This window comes from Drosophila serrata, unplaced genomic scaffold, assembly GCF_035046125.1.
Source record: "Drosophila serrata isolate PLE 108 unplaced genomic scaffold, ASM3504612v1 contig_376, whole genome shotgun sequence".
NCBI classification, from domain to species: Eukaryota; Metazoa; Arthropoda; class Insecta; order Diptera; family Drosophilidae; genus Drosophila; species Drosophila serrata.
Window position 1 is genome coordinate 2,729,069 of NW_028257274.1, and position 21,003 is coordinate 2,750,071.

Consider the following 21,003-nt stretch of genomic DNA (forward strand, 5'->3'; position numbering starts at 1 on the left):
TTAACCTATCTCACTCACGACTCCTTACAGATCGAGTACATCCACTCAGACTTCAAGGTAGATGACAATAAAGATTTTATCTTGCACCCAAAAGTTCTGGTGGGCTGCATGCGCATCGATACCGTCTTTAGACCAGAGGAAGTGCCTAATTTGCAGGTGTTGCTCTGCTGCCAGGATATCGAACTGAACTTCCTGAATCAGCCAGATGTCGGCGAAGAGCTGCCACCACGGCTGAAGGAGTATAGTCTCCGGCAGACCAAGGAGACCAGCCAAACCTTCCTCACGGTGCATGTCGAAGACCTGCAGATGCATTCCACGATACATTCCAAGAGGGATTTCAGCTTGCAGACCGAATTTCGAACCAGAGTTAAGTGCTTGGATTATGGTTTCCTGAATATGCTGGATATTGTGGAGCCAATGAAGTTCACCAGTTACGCAAGAGTTACCCACTGTCCGCGTTCCTCGGTGGAGGCTAATTTCGTCGTCGACAAGCTGCGCTTTAACTGCGCCCCCTATGTGATCCACACCCTGCTGAGTTCCAAACACCATTGGCAGCAGGTATTGCAGCAGAGAGAGCCGAGGCACGCCTTCATTCCAAAATGCTTGGTGATCAACGGGATGCAGACTCCCATTGCTTTTGGACAAACCGGCACCGTGGAGAAGATCACTGTGGCGCCCAGTGAAGTGCAGTTCTATCACTTCAGAAGCTGTTCTTTCCGGCAGGAGCTTACCTTCTTTATCACGAATCTTCAGTCAAGGCAGACGGTGGACTCGAGTGACTCCGTTCACATACCTCTAAAATTCGAGGAGGAGCACAAAGTGCAACACTTGCGAGTGGGAGACTGCTGCATTACCCTCAAGATGGCCAAGTTATCGGCCACTCAGATGTATATTCTAGTCAAAGGCCAAATTGAGTTGATTAGCATGGTGCCCTATAGCCTGATCACAGAGTTTCGCGTCGAGGGAGCCAGCTACGATGAGAATTGCGCGCCTGAGCACCTGCTGTCGTCCAAAGAGAGATCCTCCTCTTTCTACCAGCAAGTAACACATAATGCTGATATTAATATGCGGTGAGTATAAGAAATTGAGAAGATTTTATTAAAATTAATAATTCTTTGCTTCTCAGGTTGAAGCTAAGCGCTGGTCGAGGCAAAGGTCGTACTGGTGACATCCCTTTGAAGCCCAACAGCAACAATCTGCCATGGCTGGTTAAGGTGCCAACGCAATCCCCACAACAATTCATTAGCTTGTGGGTTCGGATCCTGCGTGAGGACATCGTTATGAAGCATCCCACCGAGGACTTTCAGCCACAGAAAATACTTATCTGCATTTGGCCCATCTTCGAGGTATGCAATATGCTCAGCTGTGATATTCAGGCGATCGAAAGTACCAGCGTGGAGAGCGCCACCATCGAAGCAAGGGGTGGAAGTTGGGCTCTGAACACAGCCACCACTCATGCCACGGAGCATACGCTAGCCTTTAAATTTCCGTAAGTTCCATGAGCAACTTTAGTTTAAAAATTCATAAAAATTATATAAATTGTAGATCTCCAGTGCAGCCTACTTCTGAGACTGAGTACAAGTTGATGCTGAAGAGCATGGACTGGCACAAGTTCTTCCATTACGATTCCAGCGAGTGGACTATTGAGAATGCTCTGCACAAACTGAGTAAATCGAATTCGAAGATTAAGTGGCCACTGAGCGATCCTGAAGAATTGCGCCTGAAACGCGAACTGAAGCTCCCTTGCCAATGTCCATTTGATGTCAGATACCAGACAGGTGCGACAAGGGAATTTTCGTGTACTATGGGACTGGATGTGACTGCCTGGGCCATGTTTATCAATGCCACAGGGTTGGATGTAAATCTATGCACGATCAAGGAGCCGGCATGCATTCACCTTAAAGCCAATAGTTTGGAAATGCTGCCAAAACTAACGTGTGCATTCTCCATTCAAGTTTCCTTTAATAATGAATGGATTTCCTCAACTCCCATATGCTTAGAAGAGCAGTTGGCGCAGAAAACGGCTAACAATGCCGGAAGAACCATGTCCTTGCGCTGTAACTCATTTGTTGACGTAGTAATAGTCGAAAAGGAGCAAGTGTACCGATTAATGCTGGAATACAAACAGGAAACCGATGGTCGCCGTGTTTTCAAATTGCGTTCCAAGTTCGCGTTGACCAATTTCACGGATGTATCTCTCAATGCTTTACCCTTGGCTATGGATCACAAGGAAACCGCCACTCGGGAAGAAGTGGATGCTTGTGCGATTGCCAAGTCACCGCGCAGTCTGACATCCGTGGATTCGACAAAAAACTGGTAGGATATTATAAAAAGCTCTCTATATTATCTCTTAATTAATGAATTATAAATTTCTTCCAGCATTGGTACGTCCTTGGATGTTTTCTACGATCTTGGGTCCAAGCACAACTGTGATACCGCATTCGTGTACTTCGTTTGCTTTAGTGTTGGCGGCCATTGGGATATTTCCATTCCCATTCCCTTGGCCATACCATTCACTAGACGCTGCTTCAGCTTGCAGGCGGGACGCGAATCTATTCCCCTGATGATTACTTTGATTGAAAAGGACAACGTGCACTATTTGAACGTGTTCCGGGACACGGCGCCAGCCATCATCATCAGCAACAATACAAATATTAAATTCATCGTGGCCCAAACGAGTGCCTCGGAGAACAGCAATGTTAGCTGCACGAATTCCGAGTTTGTGGGTAGGCACTTTGAGTGGAACCAGTTGGTGCTGGCGCACAGTAAGTGCTATTATACCCCGCCACAGATGTATGCCAACTTTCCGGACGTGGAGTTCACCATGTGCAATCTATCTTTGGCGGCTTATAAAGGTACAAAATAATACTAATTTGGGTATACTATTGTTATAATCGTTATGCTTTTCAGACAAACAGTGTGGCAAGAACAAGATTGCTTGGTCAAAGCCGGTGAGAACCGACAAGACGTGGCAGAAGTTCCTTCACATACCCAACCATGGCGATGTGAAGGTGGTGGTCTGTGATAAGCATCGGGTTATTCGGCTGAACATTTATTATATAGCTCAGCAACTGGAGTTTTCGGTGAAGGACTTGCGATCGCGCCTAACCAAGCCAGAGAATAGTTTGTTGCCAGCCGAGGAGCAAGAGCTGCTTGGATCAGAGCAGAAGTCATCTCAAGAGCAGGATCTCTTTCCGGACATGGTGGCCTGTGCTCACTTCAGTCAGGAATGCGAAACGAAGCTGCAGACCAGGATAAAGGTCTTCATCAAAAGCTTCGTGTTTAGCCTGCAAACGGACAACCGCGAAAATGACTATTTAAAGACCGAGGTGTGCAATATCTACGCCGACGACTTAATGGCGATCTACGACGACATATCCGATGATGACAAGGAGGATCGGAGGGAGCTGCGCTTGCAAGTGCCCAACCTGCAGGTGGACAACCAACTGTACTCCAGCGGAAAGTACGACTTTCCGGTGCTGCTTTGCGCAGAGGAACTCTACAAGCGCAATTGTGCCCTACCCCAAGTTTATTATTTGGATGCCGTCTACCAGCTGCAGCCACTACGTGCTCCAGTCTCTCTGTTCACGTTTGTGTTTTACCAGGATGAGATGCAGCTGCAGAGTGTTCGTTGCAAGATTCCCCCGTTCCGAGTCTATATCGAAGACGCCTACCTCAACCAGCTGCTGGAGGCACTCGTGGAATGTGAGCCGTCCAACTGTGTGTATAGTCCGGCTATAGAAGAGGATAGGATCCTCCTTTCTGCCGGGCAAACCCTGCTTCCCGACCAGGTTGTGGCCCAGTCGTTGTACATATCGGAGCCGCTGCGTCTCAATAGTTTTACGGTAGAGCCACTTAGTCTATTGCTTTCCGTCCATACTTCGTCGAGGCTGTACATAGCCTTAGATCATTCCCCGCTCTCCTTTTCCCGCTACGAGCGGCAGCAAATCCTCACAGTTCCTTTACGGTTCGGCCAATCCTTGGGCCTGCATTACCTCAGCGGAGCCATCTTCGGCGCTGGCTGGGTGGTTGGCTCCCTGGAGATCTTGGGCAGTCCTAGCGGACTCGCTCGCTCGTTTAGTACCGGTCTCCGTGACTTTGTATCCATGCCCGTGGAGGGACTCTTCCGCGGACCCTGGGGCTTCCTTGTGGGCGTGACCCAAGGCTCTGCCTCCCTGTTACGCAACGTGACTGCTGGAACCGTGAATTCCGTGACCAAGCTGGCCGGTTCAGTAGCCCGGAATCTGGACAGGCTGACTTTGGACGCAGAGCATATCGAGCTGACGGAGGCCAGGCGTCGGGCAAGACCCCAGGGCTTTGCGGATGGGCTGACACAAGGCCTGACTGGATTGGGCATCAGTTTATTGGGCGCCGTCGGCGGATTGGCACATCACACCTTGGAGGCGCGGAGTTCCGTAGGGTTTATTGCTGGTATCACCAAGGGCATTGTTGGAGCGTTCACAAAACCCATCAGTGGAGCTGCTGAGATGCTGGCTCTAACGGGCCAGGGTGTCCTCCATACGGTGGGTTTCAATGCGATGCCCCAACAGGTGGAGCCCAGTACTACGAGAAACGTGGCCCTGCATGGCAGTTCCTCGCGCATTTGGAGCTATCTCCCTGAGGAGTTAAGCCACGATCAGATGCTGTTCTTCTGTGAAATCACTCTGCTGGTCAACACACAGCTGCGTCCGGCTCTGGTGTTTCTCACCTCATCCGTGCTGGCCATTATGCAGCCAGACAGCGAGGATCTAACCTTCGCCTCCCCTGTTTCCAAGGTGGATGTAATGGCGGATCGAGAAGACCCATCGAAGCTCTACCTTAGCCTGAAATCTGAGCAGAAGGATGACCTAGAAGGGGTGAGTTGTTAATTATAATATAAATTTAGTCATACGCTTTAAACAGCATCAACAAACGCAGTATGCATATTTGTAAGCGCTTTAAAAACTAGCAAAGAACAGCTTTCCGAATTAAAATGTATGGATTTTGGGCTTAATTATGATGTTCGAAACACACTGAATGTTTTAACAAATGTCTGTTTTTATACCTTTTTCCAGGGTATTAGTATTAATCAGAAGCTAATAACACTATGAAGGAATCATTTCCGACCCTATAAATCATACACTGCGCGTCATCAGATTAGCGCCCCCTGAACATTCTCGGGTAATGTCCAATATTATCCAAACTATCAAGGCTAAAGCCATAAAACTTTTTTTGACGATACTTTTAATAATATTCTTCAATATAAGATAAGGTACATAATGATAAGTATAACAATAATATTTTATTTATTTGAAAAGAAAATGTATACCAAAAATATGAATTTAATTTTGCGTCATCAGATTAGCGCCTGTAAATTCAAATTTAGTTATTTCGCGTAATTTTTGGCGTACAGTTGTGAAATTTTTTGTGCTGATTAATTGAATAATTGTTTATAAACTAAGAATCAAAATGGGTAAAGGAACTGTAATATCTTTAGAAGAAAAATCTAAGATCGAAGCCTTTAGTGAAAGTGGCTTATCTTTACATAAAATTGCTGAAAAAATAGGAAGGCATCGAAAAACTATAGCCAGTTTTCATTAAAATAAACAAGGCTATGGTAAAAATATGAAAGGCGGTAACAACAGAGTTCTTTCCGAAGCAGACATTCGGTCTATAGTTAGACATGCGTCTAATTCACACGACTCTTCTACCAAAATTAAAGAAAAAAGCGGTGTGGAAGCTAGTAAGTTCACGGTATTACGAGTCATAAAAAAGGCAGAATACTTGAAAAGACTAAAACTAAAAAAAAAAAACCACAACTAAATAAGTTACGAAAGGAAATGCGCCTAAATTTTGCTCGCTCGCATATGACATGGTCGAAGGAGTGGCGCTTTGTAGTCTTTTCCGATGAAAACATATATAATTTAGAAGGCCCTGACGGCTATAATTATTATTTCCATGACATGCGTAAAGAAGAGCATATTTTAGATCGTTTACATAGCCGGGTAGGTGTTGTAATGGTATGGGGAGCCATATCCCATTATGGCACCTATGAGTTACAATTTCTCACCCCAAAAATGAACGCTGTGGCGTATAATAATCTTTTAAAAGCGGCTTTTCCACACTTCCAAAATTGTTTTGGAAATCTTAAATGGCGTTTTCAACACGATAACGATCCAATCCATACTGCCCGATCTTTAAAATCGTGGATACAGGGCCAAAACGTTGATGTCCTGGAGTGGCCGCCGTACTCTCTGGACTTAAATATAATAGAGAACGTGTGGGGATGGCTCTCGAGAAAAGTATACGAGTCTGGAAAGCAGTATAGTACAAAATTGGAGCTCATCGACGGGATTAAAGAAGCTTTGTCTTCAATATCATTACAATACGTTGAGAAATTGTACGAGTCACTTCCCAGCAGGATCTGTGAGGTCCTGGAAAATGGGGGCGGGACCACCCACTATTAATTTGATTAGAAAAAAGGTAAATATTAAGATAAAACATAAAACACTACTAGTTGTTAAGTATTAAGTGAAAATTCATTAAATTTAAGCAGGGGGCGCTAATCTGATGACGCAAAATTAAATTCATATTTTTGGTATACATTTTCTTTTCAAATAAATAAAATATTATTGTTATACTTATCATTATGTACCTTATCTTATATGGAAGAATATTATTAAAAATATCGTCAAAAAAAGTTTTATGGCGTTAGCCTTGATAGTTTGGATAATATTGGACATTACCCGAGAATGTTCAGGGGGCGCTAATCTGATGACGCGCAGTGTATATATTCTTGACCAGAATGAACAGCTGAATCGATATAGTCATGCTCTCTGCGAAAATAAATTTATGCATTTTTTCCAAAAATTCTAAAAAATTCTGATCAAGAATATACATATGTATATGTTTTATAGGGTCGGAAATGATTCCTTCATAGTGTTATTAACTTCTGATTAATACTTATACCCTGGAAAAAGGTAAAAAAACAGGCATTTTTTTAAAACATTCAGTGTGTGTCATAATTAAGCCAAAAATTCATAAATTTTAATTCGGAAAGTTTTTCTGTGCTAGATTTTAAAGCGCTTTCAAATGTGCATACTGCGTTTGTTGATGCTGTTAAAAGCTTCGAACTGAAATTATAATAACCAGAAAAAAGGTATAAAAACAGGCAATTTTTGTAAAAATTCAGTGTTTTGCAAACATCATAACTAAGCCAATAATGCGTTAATTTCAATTCTGAAAGCTGTTCTGTGCTAATTTTTAAAGCGGTAACAAATCTGCATACTGCGTTTTGAAATTAAAAATTCAATTTTTGGTCGAATTTAGCAAATTTTAATGATGTAACCCCTTATGTTTTTTTCAAATTTCGGAAAAAAATGCAAACATTTATTTTGCCACTAGACATGGCTAGATCGATTCAGCTGTTCATTCTGAACAATAATATATATGATTTATAGGGTCGGAAATGATTCCTTCATTGTGTTTTAAGCTTCTGATTAATACTAAGACCCAGTAAAAAGGTATAAAAGCCGGCAATTTTTGTAAAAATTCAGTGTTTTGCAAACATCATAATTATGCCAATAATGCGTTAATTTCAATTCGGAAAGCTGTTCTGTGCTAGTCTTTATAGCGCTAACAAATCTGCATACTGCGTTTGTTGATGCTGTTAAAAGCTTCGGACTGAAATTATAATAACCAGAAAAAAGGTATAAAAACAGGCAATTTTTGTAAAAATTCAGTGTTTTGCAAACATCATAACTAAGCCAATAATGCGTTAATTTCAATTCGGAAAGCTGTTCTGTGCTAGTCTTTATAGCGCTAACAAATCTGCATACTGCGTTTCTTGATGCTGTTAAAAGCTTCGGACTGAAATTATAATAACCAGAAAAAAGGTATAAAAACAGACAATTTTTGTAAAAATTCAGTGTTTTGCAAACATCATAACTAAGCCAATAATGCGTTAATTTCAATTCGGAAAGCTGTTCTGTGTCAGTCTTTATAGCGCTAACAAATCTGCATACTGCGTTTCTTGATGCTGTTAAAAGCTTCGGACTGAAATTATAATAACCAGAAAAAAGGTATAAAAACAGACAATTTTTGTAAAAATGTAGTGTTTTGCAAACATCATAATTATGCCAATAATGCGTTAATTTCAATTCGGAAAGCTGTTCTGTGTCAGTCTTTATAGCGCTAACAAATCTGCATACTGCGTTTTGAAATTAAAAATTCAATTTTTGGTCGAATTTAGCAAATTTTAATGATGTAACCCCTTATGTTTTTTTCAAATTTCGGAAAAAAATGCAAACATTTATTTTGCCACTAGACATGGCTAGATCGATTCAGCTGTTCATTCTGAACAATAATATATATGATTTATAGGGTCGGAAATGATTCCTTCATTGTGTTTTAAGCTTCTGATAAATACTAAGACCCAGCAAAAAGGTATAAAAGCCGGCAATTTTTGTAAAAATTCTGTGTTTTGCAAACATCATAATTATGCCAATAATGCGTTAATTTCAATTCGGAAAGCTGTTCTGTGCTAGTCTTTATAGCGCTAACAAATCTGCATACTGCGTTTCTTGATGCTGTTAAAAGCTTCGGACTGAAATTATAATAACCAGAAAAAAGGTATAAAAATAGACAATTTTTGTAAAAATTCAGTGTTTTGCAAACATAATAACTAAGCCAATAATGCGTTAATTTCAATTCGGAAAGATGTTCTGTGCTAGTCTTTATAGCGCTAACAAATCTGCATACTGCGTTTTGAAATTAAAAAAATTCAATTTTTGGTCGAATTTAGCAAATTTTAATGATGTAACCCCTTATGTTTTTTTCAAATTTCGGAAAAAAATGCAAACATTTATTTTGCCACTAGACATGGCTAGATCGATTCAGCTGTTCATTCTGAACAATAATATATATGATTTATAGGGTCGGAAATGATTCCTTCATTGTGTTTTAAGCTTCTGATTAATACTAAGACCCAGTAAAAAGGTATAAAAGCCGGCAATTTTTGTAAAAATTCAGTGTTTTGCAAACATCATAATTATGTCAATAATGCGTTAATTTCAATTCGGAAAGCTGTTCTGTGCTAGTCTTTATAGCGCTAACAAATCTGCATACTACGTTTCTTGATGCTGTTAAAAGCTTCGGACTGAAATTATAATAACCAGAAAAAAGGTATAAAAACAGGCAATTTTTGTAAAAATTCAGTGTTTTGCAAACATCATAACTAAGCCAATAATGCGTTAATTTCAATTCGGAAAGCTGTTCTGTGCTAGTTTTTATAGCGCTAACAAATCTGCATACTGCGTTTGTTGATGATGTTAAAAGCTTCGGACTGAAATTATATTAACCAGAAAAAAGGTATAAAACCAGGCAATTTTTGTAAAAATTCAAAAAAATGCAAACATCATAACTAAGCCACTAAATGCGTTCATTTCGATTCGGAAAGCTGTTCATTTGCAGTCTTTATAGCGACTAACAGATCTGCATACTACGTTTCTTGATGCTGTTAAAAGCTTCGGACTGAAATTATAATAACCAGAAAAAAGGTATAAAAACAGACAATTTTTGTAAAAATTCAGTGTTTTGCAAACATCATAACTAAGCCAATAATGCGTTAATTTCAATTCGGAAAGCTGTTCTGTGTTAGTCTTTATAGCGCTAACAAATCTGCATACTGCGTTTCTTGATGCTGTTAAAAGCTTCGGACTGAAATTATAATAACCAGAAAAAAGGTATAAAAACAGACAATTTTTGTAAAAATTTAGTGTTTTGCAAACATCATAATTATGCCAATAATGCGTTAATTTCAATTCGGAAAGCTGTTCTGTGCTAGTCTTTATAGCGCTAACAAATCTGCATACTGCGTTTTGAAATTTAAAAAATTCAATTTTTGGTCGAATTTAGCAAATTTTAATGATGTAACCCCTTATGTTTTTTTCAAATTTCGGAAAAAAATGCAAACATTTATTTTGCCACTAGACATGGCTAGATCGATTCAGCTGTTCATTCTGAACAATAATATATATGATTTATAGGGTCGGAAATGATTCCTTCATTGTGTTTTAAGCTTCTGATAAATACTAAGACCCAGCAAAAAGGTATAAAAGCCGGCAATTTTTGTAAAAATTCTGTGTTTTGCAAACATCATAATTATGCCAATAATGCGTTAATTTCAATTCGGAAAGCTGTTCTGTGCTAGTTTTTATAGCGCTAACAAATCTGCATACTGCGTTTGTTGATGCTGTTGAAAGCTTCGGACTGAAATTATAATAACCAGAAAAAAGGTATAAAAACAGACAATTTTTGTAAAAATTTAGTGTTTTGCAAACATCATAATTATGCCAATAATGCGTTAATTTCAATTCGGAAAGCTGTTCTGTGCTAGTCTTTATAGCGCTAACAAATCTGCATACTGCGTTTTGAAATTAAAAAAATTCAATTTTTGGTCAAATTTAGCAAATTTTAATGATGTAACCCCTTATGTTTTTTTCAAATTTCGGAAAAAAATGCAAACATTTATTTTGCCACTATACATGGCTAGATCGATTCAGCTGTTCATTCTGAACAATAATATATATGATTTATAGGGTCGGAAATGATTCCTTCATTGTGTTTTAAGCTTCTGATAAATACTAAGACCCAGCAAAAAGGTATAAAAGCCGGCAATTTTTGTAAAAATTCTGTGTTTTGCAAACATCATAATTATGCCAATAATGCGTTAATTTCAATTCGGAAAGCTGTTCTGTGCTAGTCTTTATAGCGCTAACAAATCTGCATACTGCGTTTCTTGATGCTGTTAAGAGCTTCGGACTGAAATTATAATAACCAGAAAAAAGGTATAAAAACAGACAATTTTTGTAAAAATTTAGTGTTTTGCAAACATCATAATTATGCCAATAATGCGTTAATTTCAATTCGGAAAGCTGTTCTGTGCTAGTTTTTATAGCGCTAACAAATCTGCATACTGCGTTTTGAAATTTAAAAAATTCAATTTTTGGTCAAATTTAGCAAATTTTAATGATGTAACCCCTTATGTTTTTTTCAAATTTCGGAAAAAAATGCAAACATTTATTTTGCCACTAGACATGGCTAGATCGATTCAGCTGTTCATTCTGAACAATAATATATATGATTTATAGGGTCGGAAATGATTCCTTCATTGTGTTTTAAGCTTCTGATTAATACTAAGACCCAGCTAAAAAGGTATAAAAGCCGGCAATTTTTGTAAAAATTCAGTGTTTTGCAAACATCATAATTATGTCAATAATGCGTTAATTTCAATTCGGAAAGCTGTTCTGTGCTAGTCTTTATAGCGCTAACAAATCTGCATACTACGTTTCTTGATGCTGTTAAAAGCTTCGGACTGAAATTATAATAACCAGAAAAAAGGTATAAAAACAGGCAATTTTTGTAAAAATTCAGTGTTTTGCAAACATCATAACTAAGCCAATAATGCGTTCATTTCAATTCGGAAAGCTGTTCTGTGCTAGTCTTTATAGCGCTAACAAATCTGCATACTGCGTTTCTTGATGCTGTTAAAAGCTTCGGACTGAAATTATAATAACCAGAAAAAAGGTATAAAAATAGACAATTTTTGTAAAAATTCAGTGTTTTGCAAACATAATAACTAAGCCAATAATGCGTTAATTTCAATTCGGAAAGATGTTCTGTGCTAGTCTTTATAGCGCTAACAAATCTGCATACTGCGTTTTGAAATTAAAAAAATTCAATTTTTGGTCGAATTTAGCAAATTTTAATGACCCCTTATGTTTTTTTCAAATTTCGGAAAAAAATGCAAACATTTATTTTGCCACTAGACATGGCTAGATCGATTCAGCTGTTCATTCTGAACAATAATATATATGATTTATAGGGTCGGAAATGATTCCTTCATTGTGTTTTAAGCTTCTGATTAATACTAAGACCCAGTAAAAAGGTATAAAAGCCGGCAATTTTTGTAAAAATTCAGTGTTTTGCAAACATCATAATTATGTCAATAATGCGTTAATTTCAATTCGGAAAGCTGTTCTGTGCTAGTCTTTATAGCGCTAACAAATCTGCATACTACGTTTCTTGATGCTGTTAAAAGCTTCGGACTGAAATTATAATAACCAGAAAAAAGGTATAAAAACAGGCAATTTTTGTAAAAATTCAGTGTTTTGCAAACATCATAACTAAGCCAATAATGCGTTAATTTCAATTCGGAAAGCTGTTCTGTGCTAGTCTTTATAGCGCTAACAAATCTGCATACTGCGTTTGTTGATGCTGTTAAAAGCTTCGGACTGAAATTATATTAACCAGAAAAAAGGTATAAAAACAGGCAATTTTTGTAAAAATTCAGTGTTTTGCAAACATCATAACTAAGCCAATAATGCGTTCATTTCAATTCGGAAAGCTGTTCTGTGCTAGTCTTTATAGCGCTAACAAATCTGCATACTACGTTTCTTGATGCTGTTAAAAGCTTCGGACTGAAATTATAATAACCAGAAAAAAGGTATAAAAACAGACAATTTTTGTAAAAATTCAGTGTTTTGCAAACATCATAACTAAGCCAATAATGCGTTAATTTCAATTCGGAAAGCTGTTCTGTGTCAGTCTTTATAGCGCTAACAAATCTGCATACTGCGTTTCTTGATGCTGTTAAAAGCTTCGGACTGAAATTATAATAACCAGAAAAAAGGTATAAAAACAGACAATTTTTGTAAAAATTTAGTGTTTTGCAAACATCATAATTATGCCAATAATGCGTTAATTTCAATTCGGAAAGCTGTTCTGTGCTAGTCTTTATAGCGCTAACAAATCTGCATACTGCGTTTTGAAATTTAAAAAATTCAATTTTTGGTCGAATTTAGCAAATTTTAATGATGTAACCCCTTATGTTTTTTTCAAATTTCGGAAAAAAATGCAAACATTTATTTTGCCACTAGACATGGCTAGATCGATTCAGCTGTTCATTCTGAACAATAATATATATGATTTATAGGGTCGGAAATGATTCCTTCATTGTGTTTTAAGCTTCTGATAAATACTAAGACCCAGCAAAAAGGTATAAAAGCCGGCAATTTTTGTAAAAATTCTGTGTTTTGCAAACATCATAATTATGCCAATAATGCGTTAATTTCAATTCGGAAAGCTGTTCTGTGCTAGTTTTTATAGCGCTAACAAATCTGCATACTGCGTTTGTTGATGCTGTTGAAAGCTTCGGACTGAAATTATAATAACCAGAAAAAAGGTATAAAAACAGACAATTTTTGTAAAAATTTAGTGTTTTGCAAACATCATAATTATGCCAATAATGCGTTAATTTCAATTCGGAAAGCTGTTCTGTGCTAGTCTTTATAGCGCTAACAAATCTGCATACTGCGTTTTGAAATTAAAAAAATTCAATTTTTGGTCAAATTTAGCAAATTTTAATGATGTAACCCCTTATGTTTTTTTCAAATTTCGGAAAAAAATGCAAACATTTATTTTGCCACTATACATGGCTAGATCGATTCAGCTGTTCATTCTGAACAATAATATATATGATTTATAGGGTCGGAAATGATTCCTTCATTGTGTTTTAAGCTTCTGATAAATACTAAGACCCAGCAAAAAGGTATAAAAGCCGGCAATTTTTGTAAAAATTCTGTGTTTTGCAAACATCATAATTATGCCAATAATGCGTTAATTTCAATTCGGAAAGCTGTTCTGTGCTAGTCTTTATAGCGCTAACAAATCTGCATACTGCGTTTCTTGATGCTGTTAAGAGCTTCGGACTGAAATTATAATAACCAGAAAAAAGGTATAAAAACAGACAATTTTTGTAAAAATTTAGTGTTTTGCAAACATCATAATTATGCCAATAATGCGTTAATTTCAATTCGGAAAGCTGTTCTGTGCTAGTCTTTATAGCGCTAACAAATCTGCATACTGCGTTTTGAAATTTAAAAAATTCAATTTTTGGTCAAATTTAGCAAATTTTAATGATGTAACCCCTTATGTTTTTTTCAAATTTCGGAAAAAAATGCAAACATTTATTTTGCCACTAGACATGGCTAGATCGATTCAGCTGTTCATTCTGAACAATAATATATATGATTTATAGGGTCGGAAATGATTCCTTCATTGTGTTTTAAGCTTCTGATAAATACTAACCCCAGCAAAAAGGTATAAAAGCCGGCAATTTTTGTAAAAATTCTGTGTTTTGCAAACATCATAATTATGCCAATAATGCGTTAATTTCAATTCGGAAAGCTGTTCTGTGCTAGTCTTTATAGCGCTAACAAATCTGCATACTGCGTTTCTTGATGCTGTTAAGAGCTTCGGACTGAAATTATAATAACCAGAAAAAAGGTATAAAAACAGGCAATTTTTGTAAAAATTTAGTGTTTTGCAAACATCATAATTATGCCAATAATGCGTTAATTTCAATTCGGAAAGCTGTTCTGTGCTAGTCTTTATAGCGCTAACAAATCTGCATACTGCGTTTTGAAATTTAAAAAATTCAATTTTTGGTCGAATTTAGCAAATTTTAATGATGTAACCCCTTATGTTTTTTTCAAATTTCGGAAAAAAATGCAAACATTTATTTTGCCACTAGACATGGCTAGATCGATTCAGCTGTTCATTCTGAACAATAATATATATGATTTATAGGGTCGGAAATGATTCCTTCATTGTGTTTTAAGCTTCTGATTAATACTAAGACCCAGCAAAAAGGTATAAAAACAGGCAATTTTTGTAAAAATTCAGTGTTTGGCAAACATCATAACTAAGCCAATAATGCGTTAATTTCAATTCGGAAAGCCGTTCTGTGCTAGTCTTTATAGCGCTAACAAATCTGCATACTGCGTTTTGAAATTTAAAAAATTCAATTTTTGGTCGAATTTAGCAAATTTTAATGATGTAACCCCTTATGTTTTTTTCAAATTTCGGAAAAAAATGCAAACATTTATTTTGCCACTAGACATGGCTAGATCGATTCAGCTGTTCATTCTGAACAATAATATATATGATTTATAGGGTCGGAAATGATTCCTTCATTGTGTTTTAAGCTTCTGATAAATACTAAGACCCAGCAAAAAGGTATAAAAGCCGGCAATTTTTGTAAAAATTCTGTGTTTTGCAAACATCATAATTATGCCAATAATGCGTTAATTTCAATTCGGAAAGCCGTTCTGTGCTAGTCTTTATAGCGCTAACAAATCTGCATACTGCGTTTGTTGATGCTGTTGAAAGCTTCGGACTGAAATTATAATAACCAGAAAAAAGGTATAAAAACAGGCAATTTTTGTAAAAATTCAGTGTTTTGCAAACATCATAACTAAGCCAATAATGCGTTAATTTCAACTCGGAAAGCTGTTCTGTGCTAGTCTTTATAGCGCTAACAAATCTGCATACTGCGTTTGTTGATGCTGTTAAAAGGTTCGGACTGAAATTATAAGAACCAGAAAAAAGGTATAAAAACAGGCAATTTTTGTAAAAATTCAGTGTTTTGCAAACATCATAACTAAGCCAATAATGCGTTAATTTCAATTCGGAAAGCTGTTCTGTGCTAATTTTTAAAGCGCTAACAAATCTGCATACTGCGTTTTGAAATTTAAAAAATTTTATTTTTTGTCGAATTTAGCAAATTTTAATGATGTAACCCCTTATGTTTTTTTCAAATTTCGGAAAAAAATGCAAACATTTATTTTGCCACTATACATGGCTAGATCGATTCAGCTGTTCATTCTGAACAATAATATATATGATTTATAGGGTCGGAAATGATTCCTTCATTGTGTTTTAAGCTTCTGATAAATACTAAGACCCAGCAAAAAGGTATAAAAGCCGGCAATTTTTGTAAAAATTCGGTGTTTTGCAAACATCATAATTATGCCAATAATGCGTTAATTTCAATTCGGAAAGCTGTTCTGTGCTAGTCTTTATAGCGCTAACAAATCTGCATACTGCGTTTCTTGATGCTGTTAAGAGCTTCGGACTGAAATTATAATAACCAGAAAAAATGTATAAAAACAGACAATTTTTGTAAAAATTTAGTGTTTTGCAAACATCATAATTATGCCAATAATACGTTAATTTCAATTCGGAAAGCCGTTCTGTGCTAGTCTTTATAGCGCTAACAAATCTGCATACTGCGTTTGTTGATGCTGTTGAAAGCTTCGGACTGAAATTATAATAACCAGAAAAAAGGTATAAAAACAGGCAATTTTTGTAAAAATTCAGTGTTTTGCAAACATCATAATTATGCCAATAATGCGTTAATTTCAACTCGGAAAGCTGTTCTGTGCTAGTCTTTATAGCGCTAACAAATCTGCATACTGCGTTTGTTGATGCTGTTAAAAGCTTCGGACTGAAATTATAATAACCAGAAAAAAGTTATAAAAACAGGCAATTTTTGTAAAAATTCAGTGATTTGCAAACATCATAACTAAGCAAATAATGCGTTCATTTCAATTCGGAAAGTTGTTCTGTGCTAATTTTTAAAGCGCTAACAAATCTGCATACTGCGTTTTGAAATTTAAAAAATTTTATTTTTTGTCGAATTTAGCAAATTTTAATGATGTAACCCCTTATGTTTTTTTCAAATTTCGGAAAAAAATGCAAACATTTATTTTGCCACTATACATGGCTAGATCGATTCAGCTGTTCATTCTGAACAATAATATATATGATTTATAGGGTCGGAAATGATTCCTTCATTGTGTTTTAAGCTTCTGATTAATACTAAGACCCAGCAAAAAGGTATAAAAGCCGGCAATTTTTGTAAAAATTCAGTGTTTTGCAAACATCATAATTATGCCAATAATGCGTTGATTTCAATTGGGAAAGCCGTTCTGTGCTAGTCTTTATAGCGCTAACAAATCTGCATACTGCGTTTGTTGATGCTGTTAAAAGCTTCGGACTGAAATTATAATAACCAGAAAAAATGTATAAAAACAGGCAATTTTTGTAAAAATTTAGTGATTTGCAAACATCATAATTAAGCAAATAATGCGTTCATTTCAATTCGGAAAGTTGTTCTGTGCTAATTTTTAAAGCGCTAACAAATCTGCATACTGCGCTTTGAAATTTAAAAAATTCAATTTTTGGTCGAATTTAGCAAATTTTAATGATGTAACCCCTTATGTTTTTCTCAATTTTCGGAAAAAAATGCAAACATTTATTTTGCCACTAGACATGGCTAGATCGATTCAGCTGTTCATTCTGAACAATAATATATATGATTTATAGGGTCGGAAATGATTCCTTCATTGTGTTTTAAGCTTCTGATTAATACTAAGACCCAGCAAAAAGGTATAAAAAAGGTATAAAAGCCGGCAATTTTTGTAAAAATTCAGTGTTTTGCAAACATCATAATTATGCCAATAATGCGTTAATTTCAATTCGGAAAGCCGTTCTGTGCTAGTCTTTATAGCGCTAACAAATCTGCATACTGCGTTTGTTGATGCTGTTAAAAGCTTCGGACTGAAATTATAATAACCAGAAAAAAGGTATAAAAACAGGCAATTTTTGTAAAAATTCAGTGTTTTGCAAACATCATAACTAAGCCAATAATGCGTTAATTTCAATTCGGAAAGCTGTTCTGTGCTAATTTTTAAAGCGCTAACAAATCTGCATACTGCGTTTTGAAATTTAAAAAATTCAATTTTTGGTCGAATTTAGCAAATTTTAATGATGTAACCCCTTATGTTTTTTTCAAATTTCGGAAAAAAATGCAAACATTTATTTTGCCACTAGACATGGCTAGATCGATTCAGCTGTTCATTCTGAACAATAATATATATGATTTATAGGGTCGGAAATGATTCCTTCATTGTGTTTTAAGCTTCTGATTAATACTAAGACCCAGCAAAAAGGTATAAAAGCCGGCAATTTTTGTAAAAATTCAGTGTTTTGCAAACATCATAATTATGCCAATAATGCGTTAATTTCAATTCGGAAAGCTGTTCTGTGCTAGTCTTTATAGCGCTAACAAATCTGCATACTGCGTTTTTGATGCTGTTAAAAGCTTCGGACTGAAATTATAATAACCAGAAAAAAGGTATAAAAACAGGCAATTTTTGTAAAAATTTAGTGATTTGCAAACATCATAACTAAGCCAATAATGCGTTAATTTCAATTCGGAAAGCTGTTCTGTGCTAATTTTTAAAGCGCTAACAAATCTGCATACTGCGTTTTGAAATTAAAAAAATTCAATTTTTGGTCGAATTTAGCAAATTTTAATGATGTAACCCCTTATGTTTTTTTCAAATTTCGGAAAAAAATGCAAACATTTATTTTGCCACTAGACATGGCTAGATCGATTCAGCTGTTCATTCTGAACAATAATATATATGATTTATAGGGTCGGAAATGATTCCTTCATTGTGTTTTAAGCTTCTGATAAATACTAAGACCCAGCAAAAAGGTATAAAAGCCGGCAATTTTTGTAAAAATTCAGTGTTTTGCAAACATCATAATTATGCCAATAATGCGTTAATTTCAATTCGGAAAGCCGTTCTGTGCTAGTCTTTATAGCGCTAACAAATCTGCATACTGCGTTTCTTGATGCTGTTAAGAGCTTCGGACTGAAATTATAATAACCAGAAAAAAGGTATAAAAACAGACAATTTTTGTAAAAATTTAGTGTTTTGCAAACATCATAATTATGCCAATAATGCGTTAATTTCAATTCGGAAAGCTGTTCTGTGCTAGTCTTTATAGCGCTAACAAATCTGCATACTGCGTTTGTTGATGCTGTTAAAAGGTTCGGACTGAAATTATAATAACCAGAAAAAAGGTATAAAAACAGGCAATTTTTGTAAAAATTCAGTGTTTTGCAAACATCATAACTAAGCCAATAATGCGTTAATTTCAATTCGGAAAGCTGTTCTGTGCTAGTCTTTATAGCGCTAACAAATCTGCATACTGCGTTTTGAAATTAAAAAAATTCAATTTTTGGTCGAATTTAGCAAATTTTAATGATGTAACCCCTTATGTTTTTTTCAAATTTCGGAAAAAAATGCAAACATTTATTTTGCCACTAGACATGGCTAGATCGATTCAGCTGTTCATTCTGAACAATAATATATATGATTTATAGGGTCGGAAATGATTCCTTCATTGTGTTTTAAGCTTCTGATAAATACTAAGACCCAGCAAAAAGGTATAAAAGCCGGCAATTTTTGTAAAAATTCAGTGTTTTGCAAACATCATAACTAAGCCAATAATGCGTTAATTTTAATTCGGAAAGCTGTTCTGTGCTAGTCTTTATAGCGCTAACAAATCTGCATACTGCGTTTCTTGATGCTGTTAAGAGCTTCGGACTGAAATTATAATAACCAGAAAAAATGTATAAAAACAGACAATTTTTGTAAAAATTTAGTGTTTTGCAAACATCATAATTATGCCAATAATGCGTTAATTTTAATTCGGAAAGCCGTTCTGTGCTAGTCTTTATAGCGCTAACAAATCTGCATACTGCGTTTCTTGATGCTGTTAAAAGGTTCGGACTGAAATTATAATAACCAGAAAAAAGGTATAAAAACAGGCAATTTTTGTAAAAATTCAGTGTTTTGCAAACATCATAATTATGCCAATAATACATTAATTTTAATTCGGAAAGCTGTTCTGTGCTAGTCTTTATAGCGCTAACAAATCTGCATACTGCGTTTCTTGATGCTGTTAAAAGCTTCGGACTGAAATTATAATAACCAGAAAAAAGGTATAAAAACAGGCAATTTTTGTAAAAATTCAGTGTTTTGCAAACTTTATAACTAAGCCAATAATGCGTTAATTTCAATTCGGAAAGCTGTTCTGTGCTAATTTTTAAAGCGCTAACAAATCTGCATACTGCGTTTTGAAATTTAAAAAATTCAATTTTTGGTCGAATTTAGCAAATTATAATGATGTAACCCCTTATGTTTTTTTCAAATTTCGGAAAAAAATGCAAACATTTATTTTGCCACTAGACATGGCTAGATCGATTCAGCTGTTCATTCTGAACAATAATATATATGATTTATAGGGTCGGAAATGATTCCTTCATTGTGTTTTAAGCTTCTGATAAATACTAAGACCCATCAAAAAGGTATAAAAGCCGGCAATTTTTGTAAAAATTCTGTGTTTTGCAAACATCATAATTATACCAATAATGCGTTAATTTCAATTCGGAAAGCTGTTCTGTGCTAGTCTTTATAGCGCTAACAAATCTGCATACTGCGTTTGTTGATGCTGTTAAAAGCTTCGGACTGAAATTATAATAACCAGAAAAAAGGTATAAAAACAGACAATTTTTGTAAAAATTTAGTGTTTTGCAAACATCATAATTATGCCAATAATGCGTTAATTTCAATTCGGAAAGCTGTTCTGTGCTAGTCTTTATAGCGCTAACAAATCTGCATACTGCGTTTTGAAATTAAAAAAATTCAATTTTTGGTCGAATTTAGCAAATTTTAATGATGTAACCCCTTATGTTTTTTTCAAATTTCGGAAAAAAATGCAAACATTTATTTTGCCACTAGACATGGCTAGATCGATTCAGCTGTTCATTCTGAAAAATAATATATATGATTTATAGGGTCGGAAATGATTCCTTCATTGTGTTTTAAGCTTCTGATAAATACTAAGACCCAGCAAAAAGGTATAAAAGCCGGCAATTTTTGTAAAAATTTAGTGTTTTGCAAACATCATAATTATGCCAATAATGCGTTAATTTCAATTCGGAAAGCTGTTCTGTGCTAGTCTTTATAGCGCTAACAAATCTGCATACTGCGTTTGTTGATGCTGTTAAAAGGTTCGGACTGAAATTATAATAACCAGAAAAAAGGTATAAAAACAGGCAATTTTTGTAAAAATTCAGTGTTTTGCAAACATCATAACTAAGCCAATAATGCGTTAATTTCAATTCGGAAAGCTGTTCTGTGCTAATTTTTAAAGCGCTAACAAATCTGCATACTGCGTTTTGAAATTTAAAAAATTCAATTTTTGGTCGAATTTAGCAAATTTTAATGATGTAACCCCTTATGTTTTTTTCAAATTTCGGAA

General features: G+C 35.6%; 1 protein-coding gene across 3 annotated transcripts in view; it reads left to right on the plus strand.

Moving 5' to 3' along the window:
* The window catches only part of Vps13B (vacuolar protein sorting 13B), a 46,658-nt gene that overhangs the window by 7,046 nt on the left and 18,609 nt on the right, over positions 1–21,003 (plus strand). For all 3 annotated transcript variants that reach the window (XM_086839741.1, XM_086839742.1, XM_086839743.1), the window contains 5 exons: positions 31–1,070; positions 1,127–1,489; positions 1,546–2,316; positions 2,380–2,855; positions 2,911–4,856. In XM_086839741.1, the coding sequence (XP_086695867.1) occupies positions 31–1,070; positions 1,127–1,489; positions 1,546–2,316; positions 2,380–2,855; positions 2,911–4,856 (4,596 nt within the window). The remainder of the gene's footprint in view (positions 1–30; positions 1,071–1,126; positions 1,490–1,545; positions 2,317–2,379; positions 2,856–2,910; positions 4,857–21,003) is intronic.